This window comes from Gambusia affinis, linkage group LG24 (assembly GCF_019740435.1).
Source record: "Gambusia affinis linkage group LG24, SWU_Gaff_1.0, whole genome shotgun sequence".
NCBI classification, from domain to species: Eukaryota; Metazoa; Chordata; class Actinopteri; order Cyprinodontiformes; family Poeciliidae; genus Gambusia; species Gambusia affinis.
In genome coordinates, this window is record NC_057891.1 from 5,232,078 (window position 1) to 5,252,405 (window position 20,328).

Consider the following 20,328-nt stretch of genomic DNA (forward strand, 5'->3'; position numbering starts at 1 on the left):
ATGCCCCTTGCTGTGAGCAATGGCCTCCCCCTCTCTGCCTGCTCTCTAAAGCTTCACCGACTGCCAGACTCCCAGCCTGAAAACCAGCAACACTTTCACATTTATACCCTCATAATGCTGCTTTATTCATTTGATGCTGGAGTTTGGGCAGATGGAAAGTTCAGGTGTGTTGGACGAGCTTTAAAAATGCAAGTAGTACATTTTATGCTATTTCTAGTACACGGCAGGTTTGAAAAACGTCCCACGGTACCTTCCAGAAGTTGTCCACTTTGCCGTAGACGAGCGACTGGTTCTGCCTCTTGATGTCGTCGATGTGCCTGAAGTCGCTGGCGTTGAGGTGCTGCTCCACAACGAAGCCCAGAAAGCTGTTGTCTGGGGTGTGAGCTGGAGTGGAGAAAAAAGAAACAGGAATCTCAAAACTGTGCAAAAACTTGTCTACGTAAATCTACAGATTGCAAACTCAGAATGACACAAATGCCCCTCCCTTTGACTGCCAAGCAATGACTGGTAACTATGGGAACGGGAAGATGAGCAGGTCAAGAGCGGCAGCTGAAGCTGGCAGCGCCTCACCTCGCTGCCATCTGTCTTGTAAAACAAATGAGACTCTGGACCGGAACAGAAGCAGTCAAGAGCGAAACCAGCCTGATGAAATTGTTTCAAATAGAAACCGGTGTTTGGAGTAAGAAAGTGTTTTCTCCGGGGATTTTTTCTTCACCTGAGATTTACGTTAAAAAAAAGTTTGAGCAGTTAGCAATGTCAAAAATGTGTATTTTTATGAATAAAAAAGAATCACTATGTTTTCACTCTGACAAAAAGCATGACGTCACATTACATCTAAGCTAATATAATCCAAAGTACTAACATTCAAAAAGGAAGGACTGTGCTGGATTGGTTAGCGCGGTTGCTCCAACTTTGCATGTGGAGTGTGTGTGGAGTGTGTGGGCGGGAAACAGGAATGTGGGAGGATATCAGCAGATCAGTGTGAGCAGGAGCCACGAGGAAAAAAAAACAATAACGCCCATCAACACCTGCAGGGATGTAAGGATCACAAAGACACCAAAACGGGACAGAAACATCAACATCAGCGTGATTCAGCATATCTGCTCCACTGCGCTCCTCGTTTGCATCATCTTTCATACAACACTACGCCTGGTTAACAGGCAGCGCTACAAACAGGCCACGCTAGCATTCGCGTAGCAAACTGGCCGTGTAAACAGGACTGGCTGCTAATTAGCACTCGGCCCTCTTGATGCTTTTGGCAACAGATGCCTCCTCTCCCACCAGAGCCGCCACTCAAAATGTCACTCAGCTTGCTACAGTTTCAGTCGCTATTAGCCAACAAACAGCCTGGGAGGACAGAGCTGCTGGAGAAGCAGCTGCTCGGTTGCTACTGATCAACTTGGGTAGTCGGGAGATAAATCTGCTTCATGATAGAGCATCCCCTTCCTCTGGAAGTTCATTGTCCTTCTCCGGTTTGACACGTTTCAAATAAACCCACACAGAAAAACAGTCTGATTTCCAGGATTCAGGGAAAGATTTCTGGAGCTACTTCTAAAGAATGTGTTGGAGAGAAAAGCTAATATTTAAAGAAGGAGGAAAAAGGTATGCAGACAATGTAATCAATTGAATCAGACTGGTAGATCGCCAATGCCTGCAGCTGAATCTCCTACATGTGTTTCTTTTCCGACTCTGGAACGGATTAGAAGCAGCAAATAACCAAGAAATCGTATTTTATTTTACAAGTTGGAAGAAAAAAGTTTAGTTTGGGAAAACCAAACTACTTTCTCCTCCTTTTTGTCTCCAGACAGAAACTAAAAGGACTTGCAGGCCATTCGAATGTAAAGTGAACAGCAAGAAAACACTTGCTGCAACTGTGATATAGATTAATGAGGTCGTCTTATTGACCGAAGACCAAACAGTCCGAATTCCCTGGACTCAGTGATTTATGGAGCCAAACCTAATCGCAACAAATGAACCAATCACAATCCACAAGGAGTTGTTTTCAAACCCAGAAGCTTCTTGATCCAAGTAAACCTGCGAGGTAAAAAAGATGTGTCGAGACAAACAAAGGCTGAACATCGGGGTTGTTCAAAGTGCGGCCGGGGGGCCATTTGTGGCCCTTAAAATTATGTGCTTTGGCCCAAAACTGCAAGTGTAGAAAGATAAAAAAAAATAAAATAAGGCAACAGGCCAAATCACTGTTTATACAGATTTTATTTTTCCATTTTTAACTTAATAAATTTTGGAGTTTGAATTTCCCCGTTTTAAGGACAAAAAGTTTGTAGAAGCAAAATCATGAGAATAGAGAGACGGCATCATCTTGGCACATCCTGAGATAATAATAAAAATTTCCAGAAGCATTTAATTCAGTCCTTAATATCCTCCTACAAATAAAGATTACTTCATTGTAAAAAAAAAACATAATAAGTACGTGTAATCTCTAGCCTGAAGGTAAGGCGCAGCTCAGAAGAGAAAAGGGAGAAAAATCCCCAGCGTTTTGTATCTGGAATCGATGCCACGTTGTGGGTTTAACACTCGGACCAAACCACAGAGCACTTGTTTCACCCGAGATATCATCTAACCTAGCGCCTCTTAGCTAGATCTTCAGGGTTTTCTGAGAAAGACATACCCTATTCAGCAGACAAAGGGGCTATTCAGGTGCGCTTGAGCTCCTGGCTTCACCTCACAAACGGGAAGAGCGGGGGTAACATTTCACTTTCTCTTAGCCGTGGGGAAAAGGTCAGCACCCCAGGGGGGCTCACCCTCTTCCTCCTGAAAACATGGCTTCTGCTCTGCCTTGGAAAATGGGGTTGATACAACTACGAAGACTGGTTTTACAGTACAACGGATTTAAACTTAGCTTCTGGAAAACAATTAAATTCCACACTTTTCTGGATTTTTCTGGACTGCGAAGGAAATCCGGACGTACGGAACATGGTGTTGAACTGCTGTGGGTTGAGGTTCCACTTCCCCCACGGCGTCTTGTGACCCTTGGACTGGGCGTAGTGAGCGTGGTTGAACTCTGGCTCCGTCCCGAAGGAATCCAGCACGCGCAGCATGCACCTGTAGTGCAAAAAACACAGAGAAGAAATCAGAGTTAAACTTTAACTGCTGGCAGAAACTATAACTATGATCAAAGCTGTTAATTTCTGGCACCAATCAGAAACTGTTTATAGTTAATAGTTAACACAAACTGGCATTTTACTACGCATATTAGCTTCTGGTTTGTCATGATTGTCTCGTGCATTTAGTTCTTGTTGATTTGGTCCTCAAAACTTAATAAAACCTAAAAATTATATTTTTACGTTGCAACAAACAGCCAATTTAAAGGCTTTGATAATGTCTTTAAGTTTAACATTTAAAAATAAAAATACACAGATTCAGTTTAATACACCAGCTTTAATTGTCAGAGGAAAACACCGTTGATTGAGCAACATGGCAAACTCAAAGGTCACGGCACAAAATTAATTAGACCTCATCCAGGGGAAGGGAATCTTAAACTGGTTTCTGACCTTTACCTCAAACTCACTCTCTGTTACTGGCTTTAGCTTTTCTAGATGATGTTTTCTCTAATTTTCTCCATGTTAGTTGTGTTATCCATGAGCAACTCGAGCAGAAAAACATCTTGTTTTTCAGCGATCGTCCGCCCACTTTGATAATACACATCTGGCTGTGTGAACCGTGGGAAGGCCCTGGGAGAGCAGGTCCACCAGGAGGAACCGTTCTACTGAAAGTGGAGCACAAACAGAAAGCCACATGCTATCTCCAGAGGAGAACAACCTTCATCTGTCCCTGCTAGGTAGACCTTCAACCGCCGGCCTGAATCGTTGGAAAGCCGACAAATACATGGCAACGCTTAATTTAACCCGACTGATCGTGGAAGTAGAAGGATGTAATCCAGATGAAGTGATCCCTGATGAATTGTGGAAGAACACAAAAAATTTCCCCGTTTCCACAATATGTGGAGACGTCATGGAAACTCGAGCAAGCGTCACCGCATGGGAACTCCGAGTCAGTTCTTGTGGTTTTTAAAAGAATACTAATAATAAATTAAATCGGCTTAACGCATCTAGATACTTTCAGTTATTTTTTAATCATTTTGCCTTATGAGGAAAGTATCTGGCTGGTATTGAAAGAGGAAACGGAAACAATGAGGTTTCCTAATACAGTCATTTCTACATGGAACATCCTGTATTTACTCCTTCTAATGAAATGTTAAACTTTATAAACAATAGTAACTGTTCCACATCCTGTTCTCATCCACATCGGTTTGAAATGCTAACATTTGATCTGTTTGTTGAAGTTGGAAAAGTTCTGTAAGCCGGTTTTTTTTTTTTGGGCTTCATATTTGCATACGGTGCAATCGCAAAGCTATCATATTTCCTGCAGCCAAGCTGATGCAAAAGAGTTTCAATTTCCAAGAAAATGACAGATAAAAATCTCTCAAATGGCTTCAGTTTTCTCAATGGAAAACTACTTCATGGTAGTAATCAGCAAAATGGAGGAAGGAGGGAAACAATAAGATCATTTTTTACAATGATGCGTTGTTAGAAATAAAAAGCTCCTTTCTTCTCTTTATAAATTTATTTATGGTTTACAGGGAAAGTAATTAACATAAAAGAAGGCAAAGATAACATTTTCCAATAGCTCTTCACTTCCTTCATAAAACCACATAAAAAGCTTTAACTGCATTAACTGCTCAGATATGAATGTGTAGCAACAATGCAGAAAAACACTAATTGGACCGCCCATTAAGCCTGAGGCGAAATCAATTTCCTCCGGGCTCAGAGCGAGCAGATGGAGTTTAAGGTGTTACTTCACAGGGAAACAAAAGGTTTGTGACAAGTAAAGAGGAACCAGTGGAGCCATTAGTGCCCCAGGCTTATTGTTGCCCCTCTTTTCCTGTCAGGAGGAGCAGGCAGGAGCTTTCTCTAAACAAACCAGGGCGACCTAATCTGCAGTCCTCAATGGAGCACTTTGAGAAAGAATAGCCTGGGCCGGTTACAGTGCTATAAACAAAAGGTAGACCTCGGGCCGTTTGGGATGCTGTGTGAGCAGAAAATAGACCCATTGTACCGACAGACAAACTTCCTCTCTGAAACATGGGCAGATGTGACTGCAACAGCTAAACCACTGAGGGCAGAGCATGTGAGCTAAATACCCAGAATGCACTGCAAAAGTATCTACACCTTAAACATTTTTACATGATGCAATACCTGTGCTTTATTTTGATTTTATGAAGCTAAGCACTTTTTATTGGCTGAATATTTCCATTATTTTGTTTCAGTCATCTCTTGCAACTTTTATTTTCTCAGAACTTTAGATAAAAACAGCTTTTGGACTTTATTACACTGATAAAATCTTCCAACCTGAGGGTAAATATTAAAACAAAAGAGAAACCATAACACTCAACAAACCCTGTGGATTATTACAAACTTGAAAAAGTTATTTTTTTCATCTATATAGAAAAAATACATACAGTTTTGTAAGAAACCCCATTGAAAACCTCCTAGTTATTTCACCAAATATGGATTTTTGAAATCTTCCCGAGTTAAAACATTAGTATTTTTGTTTCTAAATGAATATAAACTTGTTTTCTTTGCATTACTTGAGGCATCTTTTTCATTATTTTTCTGCAAATATTAATTTTTTACTTGGTATTTCAGAAACTTGTTGGCAGTAGTTCACAGAAGAAAACAACCATGTTCATTTTATTCAAACATGTATCTATAAAAAGTAATTTAAAGTGCTGTATTCATATCTATCGGAGAATTTCCTGGGTTATTTAACAATATAACGAAGAACAAACAAAACACTTACTGGTAGTGGACCCAGGAAGGGCCGAGGGTCTTCTTGAACTGGGTCAGACCCACGATGTCGATGTATATGAGCTCTACCACCTTGTCCCCCTGAGTGGGGCAGCTGGATTTGTTCCCCATCACTTTACGCATGATCCTGTGGAGGAAAAGTTGCAGTGAACGAAGGAACATTTGACTAAAAGAGCAATAAAAAAAACCAAATAGTCATTAAGCTGAAGAAAGGCTGAGAGTCTTCGTTTGCCACTCATGCAAAAAAGCAGCTGGTGTTACAACAAGTTTGGACTTTTATGTTTCACTTCTCCTTTAATAAAACATCTGTAGTTATAGAGAAACTCAAATCTGTTGAACACTGACTCTTTGAGCTCAGCCAGCGATGCGGAGATGCGAACATCATGGCCCAGGAGGTACAGCGTGGTTATGAGGTCGCTCCACTGGACCAGCTCCCCCAGCGGGCCGCCGCTGAAGGCGTTTTCTGCTATCTTGAAGCCGGACTCCTTGGTGAGCAGACCCAAGTGAACCAGGATCTGAGCGGGAAGGAAAGCAGAAGATTAAATAAGTCACACTGAGGACATGGATGTGGATTACAGAGAAGTGACTACAGGATATCAAGCAGAACAAAGCTAACGTTTCAAGTTTGCGGGATAATAAATTATCCCAGAAGTTAAAGCAATAGATAATATTGTTTTGAGACCATTTTAAAGTGCTATAATTGTAATGGCAAGAACACATTCTCAAATATGAAGACATTTTAAATTCTAATGAACAAGTTTTAAATAAATAAACAAAATGACAAAATTAATTATGAAGTCTCTAAACAAAATTGTTCTTCAAAGCATGACTAGTTGAGACCAAAACACCAGACTGAAGACTTTGTCATCCAGTTTTTGGTAGAAAGAGGAAAAACGATAATTCATGCAAATGAAAATTATTCATCTAATTTTAATTCAATTAATTTATTTACTGCGACAGGCCTACCAGGTGTACCAAGGTTTTAACACAGTAAGACCTAAGTTATGAATCTCCGCCTGGATATTGAGGCTCATTTTAATTCTTTAAATGTCTTGTGAGTAAATATATTTGCCCATTTATCCATAACAACTTTCAATATATAGCAAGTTATTTTTTGCAATTTACTGTCTATTAAAAGAGTATCTCATCAGATTAATATCACTTCCTGGTACAGTGGGAGAGAAATTACCATAATATCCAGATATTGGCTGCAAAGTGCAACGTCTCCTCTTTCAGAAACCGTTGAAATTTTTCAGATGGCGCAAAGTGTGACGGCGTTACGGGACCGCAAATTTGGCTAGATCCTTGCCGATACGTTCAGTCTGGAATGCTTTCATAAACACTTCACATCTCATCTTTTTCTATAATTTATAATTCACAACACAGGTCAGGTGCTTTGGATCAGTACTACTACTGTCTCCTAAGGCCTGAGGAAAGTGTGGAGTACATAATGCAGAGCTGGATCTATCATCCATGTTGCTCTGCTCCTCCTCAAGCTAAAGTAGGACAGTCTGGAAGTGTGAATAAGTGCTTTGCTTTGTGTTTGCGTCCTCTCTGGAGACGCGACACCATTGGACGGTTGCGCAACTCCTGGGAAAATCTCCAGCTCCAGACTGTTTTGAAAAATCTTTTGATAAATCCTGGGAGCTGAGCCACGGATCGAGCTCACCTTCTTCTTCCGCCGCTTGGTCAGGTTCTGCTTGGCGGCCAGAGAGCGGATGGCGCTGACCCACGGCTCGGCCATCCGTTTGATTCTCATCATCATCCAGCGGAACTCCTCCCGTTGCGACATGGAGTGGTAAAGCCCCGCGAAGCTGGTCCGGATCTCCGCCTGCACACACACACACAAGTTTACAACACTCTAAAAAGCAACTTTAAGACTCAGCTCAAATCAGAGCTGCAATATGATGAACAAAGCATTTTTTTATAGAGAGATTTGCGTTCAATCACAATGTTGCAACATGCCAATCTCTTCTTGTGCTGTAACAATCCTGACGAGCAAACTTGCACAAAAATGTGGAAATGAAACGGTGGCAACCGTAGTAACGGTGGAAAGCCTTGGCGAATGAGAGGAAAAACCACAGAGCCATTACCAGCTGCTAAGGTGGCTGGAACAAGGCTGTTGTGGGGCATTAGCATCCCTCATCACGACAGGAAATCACTTTCGCAGACGGAACCAATTAAATTCCAGCCCTGAATTAAAATCTCTAAAGCCCGCCTCTCCAGCGCCGAGGGCTCAGGGCTGTTGAGGCATCCAGAGAGGGAGATGAAGAGTGCTTAATATTGATTCATTCACAGCAGAGAGGAAGAAAGGGTGTGCGGGGGGGGGGGGGGGGGTGTTTTTGTTAAGTGCTGATTAGTGTGGACCGGGCACAAGCCTGCAAGCCTTGATAAGAGCAGGCTGGTTGCTGCTGGGCTGATTTAAAGCATCACAGTTTACAAATACAGCTGCAAATCACTTATATTAAATAAAGATTTTTTTTTTCTCAGAAGCAGGTGTATGTAGCATGATGTGACCAAAACAACATATTGAGTTGTTGAAAATCAGATGAGTTGTTTTTAAGCACCAGATTCTCACCTGTCCAGTCCGGTCAATTTCCTCATTCAGGATCTTCAGCCTCCAGGGCAGACGAGGGCACCAGTTTTCCACCTTTAAGAAGAAGAAAAAAACCTTCAGCTCCTCAGTTACCTGCATGTTTTAACTAAACCGTAGATTTTTTTTTTTAATGAGGCCAGCTGCTGTTTTCTGCCTTGAATGTGGAACAGTGAACTGTAAAGCACAGCTGCGAGTTTTCACAACATCAGATGGCGATTAGAAAAACATCGCTTTATGTTTCTGCACTTGTTCCCAAGAAACGCAAGGAGCAGGTTTAAAACATCTGTGGGATGATCGAGAATTTCTGCAGCTTTATTAACAAATACGCCATAATTTTTCCCTTGCAGCTTTTACATTTTGCTGCGTTGTAATCAAATATTTCACTGGGATTTTAAGTGTCGTGGAAAAGAATGTTACAAGGTGTTTTAATTGATGTCTGTCAGCTTTTAATGTCTGGTGGCTGAAATTTCTGTTCATTATTCTCTGCAAAAGTCAGATTTAATGATTAGCATCTATAGACAATTTGTCACAATAGATTCTGAATTTGATTCATGTCTGGAGCTTAAATAGACAATTGTATCTGTCGCTCCATGTTTAACTAGCTTCTCTTCCTGCATTTAGCTCCATCATTGATTTATCATAGTTGCCTCTCTGCAAACAAAATGACTCAATTTTTGTTGGAGCTTTTGCACATGTTAGATTTGTTCATTGCTCATACTTTCTGCTAGCTTAGGGTGTCATTTTATAACCCATAATTGTTTTAAACTTCTCTACCGCCAAATCCCCGCTTATGCTGTTTGCTCACCAATCCTCTGAGATTAAAGATCAATAATTTATTAATTAGGTGACATAAGAAGGCACCACTTTTTGTTCTTCTGTTGTGTAAAATACCAGACAAAGTGTGAGGTTTCAATATGTCAAAACAGGAAATATATTTGCCAGGAAAGATAACCTTCAGGGTTTCCCTCAGTGTAATATTATTTACTTGAGCCCCCACCAGGCTAAGCATTGCTTATTTACTTAACTATTTTTAAAATGTTTCCACTTTAACATCTTATAGTCGGTGTTCAGGTATTAATCTTTCAACAGCATAAAATTACAATTATCATTTTCAATTTTCCTGTCAACTTTAAACATTTTTTAACGGAAAAACACGACGGGCCGCTGGATGAATGACTGCCCTAGCGCCCGACCACCGGGCTTAGCAGGTTTTCTGGGGGAAACTTTGACCTTTGTATGCTGACAGTCATCATACAAGCTGGAGATGTTTTTGATAGAAAGTAAACGAGAAAGTAACACCCCTCCACAAGCGGGAGTTAATTTGTATGATAAAGAACAGATACTCGTCACTTTTCAGGAACTGTGATTAGATCAAATCAAGTCGATACCCAACTGTTGGCGTCTTCATCCGCTTCCTCTCCTGATCAGCCAACGCCGACGTTGAAATCAGTAAGAATACTGAGGGGGAAACCACGCTTCTTTCTTTTTTTTATGAAGTACTGTTTGTTTACCCTCCGACTCCCACCACAACACCTGCACATCATGCTGATTAAGCCCCGGCCGTCCGCTGCTGACATCCATCGCGATAAGTCGCCCTCTCCGGTTCGCCCCTGTGCAAGGTTAACACAGCACTCCTCGCATGAATTATGCACGCTAACACACACGCTTAAAGTGTGTGTGTCAACAGATGAGCGGGAGACGTGCTGGAGAGATTGATTGCATCCGTTTTCTGGATGGGAAATATATGCGCGTCGCCGTGGCAACCGCTCACATGACTCCGAGTGCAGGGGAGCGGGTTTGGATTAGCTGAAACAACAGAGACGCAGAGAGAGCTCTTCTGTTTGAGTTTTATCACTAACATTTCTGTTTCCTGTTTCCATCGCTATTTTCATCCGCTGCGTTTTCGGTTCTCTTCTCTGCCGCCTGAAAGGCTTTTAGCTTGTATACAATATTCATAACTCACCATTTCCAGAACCGGAGCCACGACTGAAAACTTACTTTTGTTAAAATCATTCAGCCATCTGCCATTATTCATGGTCAACAAAAAAAATAAAAATAAAATTAAAAAAATAAAGACTGGGAAAAAAAAAGAAAGCTCTCACTTGAAATATCCGATGTTAGATCAACTGATAAAACTTTGTCGGAACAGCAGGAAAAAAAAGGCAATTTGAGAAAAAAACGCAAACAGAGACAATAACGAAAAGCAGCATCGGTTTTTGGAGCGGAGAAGATAAAAGTCAGAGGAGCAGATCTGAAATTAGCATATACTTAGATGAGTTAGAGATCAGTGATGGCGATGAATTTAAAACATCTCTTCTTCAGCTTTAAAGACTTCAAATAAACCTCATAATATTTAATTTCACCACCTGGAAAACAGGAAGTCTAAAAGTGTCCCCTGAAGGAACATGAGCCGCTATACTTTAAGGCTTGTCAATAATGGATGACTCCATCTTTTCCCGGTGTGCAGAGGAAATGTGAAGTCATTCCATGTTTTTCCCTTGTAGGCTAAAAACTCATCCCTTCAAATAGAACAGTCAGTGAATCATCTCCTTTGTCATCTTCTCTGCAGGACACTCATTTACTTGCATAAAAAATTAATCCTTTATTTCATTCTTACACGATCTCAGGCTATAAAATATTCTGGTTTTTTATGTTCTCTGCAAAAAAAATGTTTTAATTCTCATCCTTTTCTTTTTAGGACATAGCATAAACACACCAGTTTCAACAAAAAGGCAAATATTAAACATTTATTCTAGATTTTAAATCTAATCTAAATGATATTTTCAAAAGCTGTAAATGACAGACGCACCTCACTGAGGTAAATGAAGAAGGAGCAGGTGGAGCCGTCCACACCATAGTTGGCGTAGCAGGAGTCGGAGCGCCACATCTCCTTCATCCACTGGGAAAAAGACGAGCAGAAAGAAAACGTTAGCCTGCTGCAAACTAAAGGAATTCACAAACTTTTACCCTGAGTCGAAAACCAAAATAGCCTCTAAGGAGTTTAATATTTCCATTTGATGCCTGCTGTTTGTCTACAATCTGCCTTTTTTTTTACTTTTACAATCGCAACATGTCTGTAGGAACACTGCTAATATAAATCCTTCCAGTCGGATTTCTCTGAGCTCACTATGGTTTCTGGAGCAACATCATTCACACTGACTTATAGTGACCCTATTGGAGCAGCGCATAGGAGAAATGACACATCAGATCAGGTCTTGGCACACAGGTCGTCTGGGTGGCGTTTTATTTGAACCACAACCAAATGAGGGCCATAAAACTGCAGGAAAATTGATTCATCAGATGTTTAAGAAGAAAGTTAGGAAGATTTAACTGCAGTGGGACAGCAGTTCAGGGACTTTTCAGGCTTGTGTGTGTGTTTTGACACTTGGTTGTGAAAAAACCAGTTTATATTTAGATATTAAAACCAAATGGTTAAATGTTAAAATATTATGACAGTACCTGGTAAAACATGTCTTTAGCTAACAATCACACTTAAGATTCATCGTCAATACAAATACAAAACAAAAAGTTTAATTTTTCCCCAGGAGGAACACATAAAAATCCATCCAGCTATAAAAAAAAAAAAAGAGGATATGAATGAAACAGGCTTGTTAGTAACCCAAACGGCTGAACTGCTATGTCATCTGCCTGGAATTAAATAGACAATGGACTCAATATGGCAGTGATAAAAATGTTCTGTTTCATATTTGCAAAGCCTTGCAACAGATAATTTATCATTCTAGTGTGTGAAGTGGGTGGTAACATGCAAACTGTGTGTGTGCAAATATGTATCAAGTTCAGAGTCTGGGTCTTTCCAGGTCAGCCTCTTTTTTAAATAAAGAAATAAAAGCATCTCATACAAAAAAATAATTGAAGGGAGTAGAAAAAAGCAGGAGAAGATGGAGACACATGGGTGTGTATTTGTGATTCACCTTGATCTTGCCCTCGCAGTGAGGAAAACCATCCAGAGGCGGCAGCTCGCACTTCTCCTGGGCTCCGTTTAGGAGGTCTGAGGGAACGCAGGGAGAAACAGGAGAAGAAAATCAATAAGGTCGACTGGGTCAGCCATATAGTTTCTTTTCTTTTTTTTTATTGTCTGCGACTTTGACACCATCACACTGGAGACGACATTTTAGAGGAGAACTCAGAAACTTTAGGATGCTGCAGTATGGGGGAAGGATAGAGCTGAACGGAGCATCTCACATTTCAGAGAGATAATAAGACGACTGGGAACAAAAAATGCACAGGAAATATCACCCTAAACACCCCACAACTATGTTAAAACACGGTGGAAGCAGCATAATGCTGTGGAAATGCATTTATGATAAAGGAAGCCAGAAAACATGACTATTTTTTTTGTGTTAAAGAGCTTGATTAGATTAAAATGTGATAGGAACAAGTGGTAAATATTCTAGAGTCCATCACAGTAACAACCACTCACCACCAACAAACCCAGTAACCGATAAAAACCTTCATCCTTCTCCAGCCCATTTCCTCACAACAAAAGGTGATGCTGAAAGCGTCACAATCAGACAAGCCTGCAGGGTTTTCTTTCATGCCTGCTCTCCAGGCGAACAGTAACTTGTCCTGACTGTCATTCAGAGGCGCTGGCTTCATCAGAACTGACGTTTGCTGGCAAAAGCTGAAAATTGTGTCAAAATATTACTTAGAGCAGAATTACATCGTTTCAATATAGGTAACATGTTTTTAAAAAGAGGCAAAGTTGTATGAATAAATAAAAAGTACAATTTATTGAGAGTGGGACAGTGAGGCTATTGTTAGAAGCAGGGCTGACCTGCTCTGCTGGCTTTGCAGGTGCTTTCCAGGAATTATGCAAGGTAATGACTGGTTACCATGACTCGAGCTCAAAACAATTTCTTATGATAACCAACATCTGCTTTAAAGATTACTCAAACACAGTTCGTAAATGTTGAAAATGCACACATTAAACAACATTTTGCACTGACTTCCGAGAGTTGCTAAGCGCTAAATAAATTCAAAATAGCTAAAGGCGGTTGTTCTTTTAAACAAGCTTAAATAAAATCACATTAAAAGAGGAATTTAATTTAAGGCTGTTTTCACAACTTGCAAAAAGTGTGAAGAAACTGCATGCAGTTAAAATCACATATTGACACACACGATAAAAACAGAGCCGTTTGTTTCCTCAATGTCTAATTTACAGTAAAATAATTTTTAACAAGCATGATGTCATTTTTGCTGCAGGAGGGACTGGTGCATTTCACAAAACAGGATCAAGTGGAAATATTGAGACAATATCTTCAGAATAAACTCTTTTTTTTTTTTATGAACAATGGCTGACAAAGTGGCTCAAGGAGAACAAAGTGAGTGTTTTCGACTTAACTCAGTTAGACCAGTTCTGTCAGGAGGAATGGGCCAAAATTAGAGCAAACTACTGTGAGACAGTTGTCCCAAATACAAACAAAATGCTTTTAAACTCTTTAATTAGAAGGTTTAAATGTTCTCTGGCTTCTTCAGAGCAGGAAATGTTTAGTCTGATGTAACATCTGAGGGAGCGAGAAGAAGGCTGCGTCTTTCTAAAGAGTCTGCAAAAACTTTCAACCGTATTTGTGGAGTTGCTCTGTGTAAATAACACGCTGTGGGGGCTGTGTTCTTCGAAAGAGAAGTCTAATTAAACAGGAGCTTTCATCTGTTTGGTAAAGGGGATGTCCCGAGACAAAAGCCGTGGAGAGAGCTACTGTTATTCCATCCTTCAGTCACCCGGCCACATCAGCGTACCAGTCAGCCAACCAAATGAACAACCAGGAAAGGCAGGCTGTCATCAAGTGGTTCGCGCCAACGCCACCAGGCAAATCTTTTCCTCGATTTAATCAAGCATAAGCTACTGCCAAGGAGGAAGCTAAATATAGCCGCCTTCATAATCAAAAACAGGAAAGATGGAGCTGTTTTACCTCTCACATACGCCAAACTAAGACGACTGTTTCACTACAAGTCCAAAGTATCACACAACAAGGGCGTCTGGAAACATTAGTGAAGCTTTGAATGGGCAGGAAATGTCAGATGCAAACATAACCAAATGAGGACTTCACACATACACTTCCTCAGGTGTGGTTAAAAAGAAAATATATCAGCCCACAAGTTGTTAAGTTGCCAACAGAAGAACAAGCAAAACTAAGCAAATAAAAGCCAACAGCACACAGCTAAAATTGGTGTTTAAATGGTTTTCTTAGAGCCTGAAACCACAAATGAAAACATGCCAGTACAAAAGTTTATGTGTAGTTGTAGCATATAAAAATAAAACTAAGCACGGAAAGCGTATCAAACTTAAGATAATGAAGCAAGCAGTCTATAAAACATGCAGATAATCAGGAGCTGAGAAAAATGAGATCATTTCAACTTGAATGGTATATCCAGAGCTGCTGAAGTCACCGTTACCCAGCACTTAGCGCTCACTGTTGTTCATCTGATAGCACTTTAACAGACTAATCGGTGAAGATATGCAACACGCCACATGTTTTCTGTTTCCCCTTCTCCTTCCCTGCGTGTGTTGGTCTGATTTCATGAAGTCATTTGACAACTACAGAAGTGGACAGTGGAAATCTGGCTTATGCTATTCTTTCACTCCCACTCAAGTTTTTAACCTCAGCCCCCAAACAAAAACGAAGCTTCAATAGCTTTTATACACTTTCCACCATTTTGTAATGTTCCAACCAGAATCTTTTGCGACTAAACAATAGGATACTGGTTTACGTCTTGTTTAGATAAACATATTCATGGCCAAGTTAATGTCCAGACATAAGTTTAACTGGGAATCTTACTTAGATATGCACTAAAAAAGATCTGCAGCTTTATTTAGAATGTAATTGTACAGAAGAAGAAAAAAAGACATAAAAAAAAAATTCAGGTGAGAAGTGCAGTTTCCCCCTCAAGCAAAACAATTTTCACTTTTGAGGCACTTTCATGGAAGATATTAATGTGTGCAAATTTAGCCATCATCATGGCATCTCAGTTAGACAGGAGGAAAGCAGAGCCAACAGCAGAGCGCTGACAGCTAAATAAGTGGAGAGATCAGGAGATATAATCGGGAAGTTCTGCTTGGATCATTGTAGATTAGAGGGTAGATCCTGGATAACTTGTAATGACTCTAAACATAACAGAGTGGCTCACAGGTTTTGTTGAATTGGAAGAGAATATCTAGAAAACCCTGAAACAAATGCATAACGTAACTTGACTCAATGCCAGTTCCATCCTAAATACAACTGAAAGAGGAGCTGAAATGCCAAACGGAACCTGTTGTAGTTCATAAACCTCTTAAAGGTACATGGCGTTCCCCGACAATTGCGGATGGCGTTTTAAAAGGTCAGTGTGTTCCAGCTATCATGTTTTCGGATTTCTGAGCCTCCCTGGAAAAACTGACTGTGGTGTGTGGAAAGGAGGCATGAACTGATTTTATGGATTTCTGATTCAGTCCGAGAACTGGTAGATAAGGTCTGTAATCTTGAGGCATTGTTGAGGGGGACATGGGCGTTTGGTTGTCCAGTTCACGGGTGTTTTGTTGATCTAGACAATGTTTATGACTTGCATTGAGGCTCATAGTGGCAAGAGGTACGCCTGTAGCCTCAGCACAAAGTGAAGCTCCTTCCAAGTACATGTTGGACTCCACTTGTGCTGCCCCTCGTCACTGACCTTGTTTAAGGCGTTTATGATCACTTCTCAAGACATACAGTAGTTTGGAGGGTGTCTGGTTAGGAAATGTCAGGGCTTCATCTATCATTTCAGCAGATGATGTTCTGTTTCCATTTTTTCAAGCAGTGACCTTAAACTGGAGTTGGTTTTGGAGCCTGAGGTCATGGTTCTCAATCGGGATAAAGGTGGGTTGGTCTTTACTACTTAATCTCTACTTCAAGTGGGGGAGTTCGGGTTTCTAAGTGACTCGTTTAGTGATAGTAGGATGGAATTGGAGACAAATTGATAGGTTGAACGATTGTGGTGCTGAACACAGGAGTTACTAGTCAGTCTACATTCCAAATCTTTATCTATGGACAATATGGATTATAACTTCAAGAAAAAGATTCCAGAAACAAGTGGATAAAGATGAGTACATTCATAGGCTGATTGGATTCAGCCTTGGAGATAAGGTCAGAATCTCCGTCCTCAGAAGAGGAACTTGAACTAGAGCTGCAGATTCTTCACATTCAAGTAGGTTTGCTAAGGCGGTCTGATTGGGATGCTTCAAGGACCTCGATTGGAAAGACCCAGACCAAACAGAAGAGGATCAATGCTCTCTTGGATAGTCACCTTGGTGACTCCATCTTTGTTACTACAGTGTTCAGACCCAGATCAATGTTCAACAGAATGACAACTGGGATGTTTGGGGAAAATGTTTTTGCTCAATATTTTTGACCCAATTTTCACAAACAACTGGTGTTAGAAGTTGAAATACAGCTAAAGTCACTTAAAGGTACTTTCTAGTCACTTTTGTTTTCTGTGATAATGCAACTGGACAAGAAAACCTCATCAAAAAGGGAGAAGTTGCATGCTATCATATAGCAGATGGAGAGGAGGTAGAATAAAAGCTTTTTTCAGGTCATTCTACAACCTAAGGACACATAGCGGGGTAACACAAACCAGAGGGGCTTCCCAGATTGTTGAGCACGTGTTTGGAGCTGGTCAACACATGTCTCCCACTACCTCCGGTCCACAGCAAAGTCCTTGAGGCAGAAAACCCAAATCCAAGTCCCACCCCTCTGCTATGTAACCCTGATCTCATTCCCCTCTGTTGCGGTGAGCACAAAGTTTGGCTGCCACCAATTCGCCTTTTGTACTCGGGCAATCTGATCGGCTCGAACAAAATTATCCGGGAAAGACATTCAGATTTCACACCAAGAGCAATCCAAAGACATGAGATTAATCCAGGAAACCTTTTAGAGACCTCAGGTATGACTAATGTTCCACTGTCTGATGAGGTTCGGGCGGTGAGACAGTCTGGACAGTGGGATTTTGTGAAAACTGAGATGTGAATCCTACTAACAAGTTTTTTTGGCTATTACACAAAAATCTGAACATTTATTCTGATATTGAAGCACAGATGCACGAAAGAAAACGTATGCTGAAAGATAAACTGGACAGCACGTGTCGCATCCAATGGTGTCAGGTCCAGATGTTCCTCCCATTACAACCATGCTTTCTTAATCAAAATGTAGGAGGAGTTCCCCAAGATGGAGCAGATCTACAGTGCTAGAGAGAGTAGTTGGGTGTACTTGTTGCTTGCTCGTATACGAGGGGAAACTCTTTCAACGGCTCCACATCAAAGGGATTGAAACAAAGGATGTTTCAATCTGCGTCACTGTCTTTATGATGATTCACAAGTTTCTGCTGAGCAGCAGTCACATGGACAAAAAGTGAAACGAAAAGGAATCCTAGTCAGTGAAGGTCCCACCAGTCCAACCAGTAGACCCAGAACTTCAGAATTACAACCCAGTCTGCTACCGATTAAAGATAGCTACATTTAAAATACTGTTTTTCCCATTTGCACCAGCTGCTACTTAAACAAGCACCATTTAAATTTAGCTTTCAACTTTATGTCAGCTACAAAGTTTATTAGGAATAATGAGCAAGTTGTTCCACATGTTTGTTTTTGACTACCGTGTTGATATGTGATTACTATTGTCTGCCAGTCCTATTAATACACATCCTGTGTGCATAAATGACTGTAGGTGTTAGATACAGCAGTGGTTTATAAACAGGGATGTGATATGTTTTTCTTTTTAAAACTGCACACTTTTCCAGACTCAAGTTTATAGATTTATTTATGTAGTTCCTATAAAGTTCTTGACAGCTTGGGGATGAATTTTGAAATGTTTTATTATTATTGTTGCATCTGGACTGGATTCACACTTTGCTTGGCCTCTAAATCATGTTTAAGAACAACAGATCCAGTTTTAAACCCCAAATTAAAGCAATTTAAAAGCCTGGAATTCAATGCCATTCTCATTTACAGATTTAAGCTTTTTAATAATTTTATATTTATCTTTGGTTGCTCATTAATTAGCCAAATAAGAAATTAAACTTAATGTGCGATACAACAAATCAAATAAAAAATATGCAATTTATGTGTAGAGATATTCTTTTTATCCTTAGGAAATGAAAATGTGTGAGAAAAATATCTTAAAAAATGTCTGTAGTTCATACAGAGCAGAAAGTACTATTAGAAATACATTTAGTCAAAAGGATAATATTAACATTGTTCTCAGCCAAAGAGCTGTCATTTTGTCCTTGGATTTCATTTTTGCAGCAAATAGTAAAAAGTCAGCAGATAGCACTGCTGAGAGACAAAGTGGTACAAACACATTAAGCTGAGAAGCATCTCTTTCTGCAGAAATAGCCAAAGGTGACATCTCCACCAATGTAGCAGAGATGAAAAGGACATTAATAAAGTTAAACACACTCAAGGGAGAGAGAAATCTATCGCAAAGGGGGCTTAAACGGGAGAAGTGAGCATCGAGGTCCGGCTAGCTGCAAATCACAACTGGAGTATAAATTACATCTGTCTGTTTTCCGTGGAGTGTGTGAGCGTGGGATGAGATTAAAAACGCTGCTGGCAGGACCACACATGAAGCACCAGTGGGCAGGTTGATTATCCACATCAGTGAGACACAGGGAGACAAGGCGTCTCACACGCTGCCACTGGGTCCAGCTTCATTTGCCTCCTGCTGAGCAAAGCTGGATGGACAATCTGATCCTGTCAGGGACTCCTGTGCAAGCCAAAGAGGCAGCAGCCACCCCGGTTTCCACAAGGAAATCTAATTTATATGGTCCAGTCCATAAATTTAGGAAAAAGCAGTATGTGAAATTGGATTTGGTGGCTGATTTCAGCAATCTCATGCAATCGCTGAATTGTCTGGAGACTCAGACTGACATCTTGCTACGTCTTGAAGAAACAGGCTCTGCCCACATCCGGAAAATAAAACAACAACAAAAAAAACACTCTCTCTAAATAATTAGTCAGATTTATCAGAGAAAATACAGAATATTACCACAAAATATTCTGTATTTTGTGGTAATACTGATGACATCACAGCGAGGGACGCACCAATCTACTACCGATACCGATACAGATATTGGAGGATTAGTATCGGTTGATGAACTAACTTAAGTTTATTTTTATTTAAATAAAAATACTGGATTTCAAATTTATTTGATAACTCTGCACCAGTACAGCACACTTAAATACACCAATACCTTCACAAGCTTGGTCAAACATGTAAAAACAACTTCAATTTTTCAGTTTGTGCCATTAGTTTAACAGCCAACGTGAAATAAATAAACTGAAAATAAGTTGACTAACTTGGCCAAACATGCAAAACTAAACCAAAAACTGTTTCAAATGGTTCAGAAAGTGCAACTAGAAATTTTAAATATAATGTAAAATAAATAATCAAGCGTCAGATCACAAAGCATAGAATTAGACCCAATAGATCTGCCCTTATGGACCAATGTTATCAATATCAGGTCTGATACATGTTTTAGTTTCAAACTGATGCATCTTTAATCACAATGCAACTCACAAATGTTTGCCTATATTTGATTTAGATGTTTTGGTAAAATGTTTAACGGAGCTGGAGGTTATGAATCGCGTAATGCCTGTGAGAGCTGAGGCAACCATCGCATGTGAATCTACGACAAACTGCATCAGTTCAAGCTGAAGCTGAATGGCAAGTTCCTCGTTAGAAGTTGCTTTGTATGTTTGTGCACATCTTCATATTTGTGTAAACTTCCCTGTTTACATTCATAGAAGCTAAATTCACCAGATCAAAGAGCTTTAGCTTCTCTTTATGGTATTTAACAGCTTCAGAGAAAAGGCTCAGTTGCTGATTCATTTGCATTTTATTTATTTTCTCAATATTTTTAGTAATCTACTTTTTA

At 40.2% G+C, this 20,328-nt stretch overlaps 1 protein-coding gene across 2 annotated transcripts in view; it reads right to left on the minus strand.

Moving 5' to 3' along the window:
- Positions 1-20,328, minus strand: part of mgat5 (alpha-1,6-mannosylglycoprotein 6-beta-N-acetylglucosaminyltransferase) — a 42,812-nt gene that overhangs the window by 10,974 nt on the left and 11,510 nt on the right. For both annotated transcript variants that reach the window (XM_044109983.1, XM_044109984.1), the window contains exons 4-11: positions 12,357-12,433; positions 11,234-11,323; positions 8,407-8,478; positions 7,498-7,659; positions 6,174-6,343; positions 5,821-5,955; positions 2,930-3,063; positions 251-384 (exon numbers count right to left, since the gene is read on the minus strand). In XM_044109983.1, coding sequence (XP_043965918.1) covers positions 251-384; positions 2,930-3,063; positions 5,821-5,955; positions 6,174-6,343; positions 7,498-7,659; positions 8,407-8,478; positions 11,234-11,323; positions 12,357-12,433 — 974 coding nt within the window. The remainder of the gene's footprint in view (positions 1-250; positions 385-2,929; positions 3,064-5,820; positions 5,956-6,173; positions 6,344-7,497; positions 7,660-8,406; positions 8,479-11,233; positions 11,324-12,356; positions 12,434-20,328) is intronic.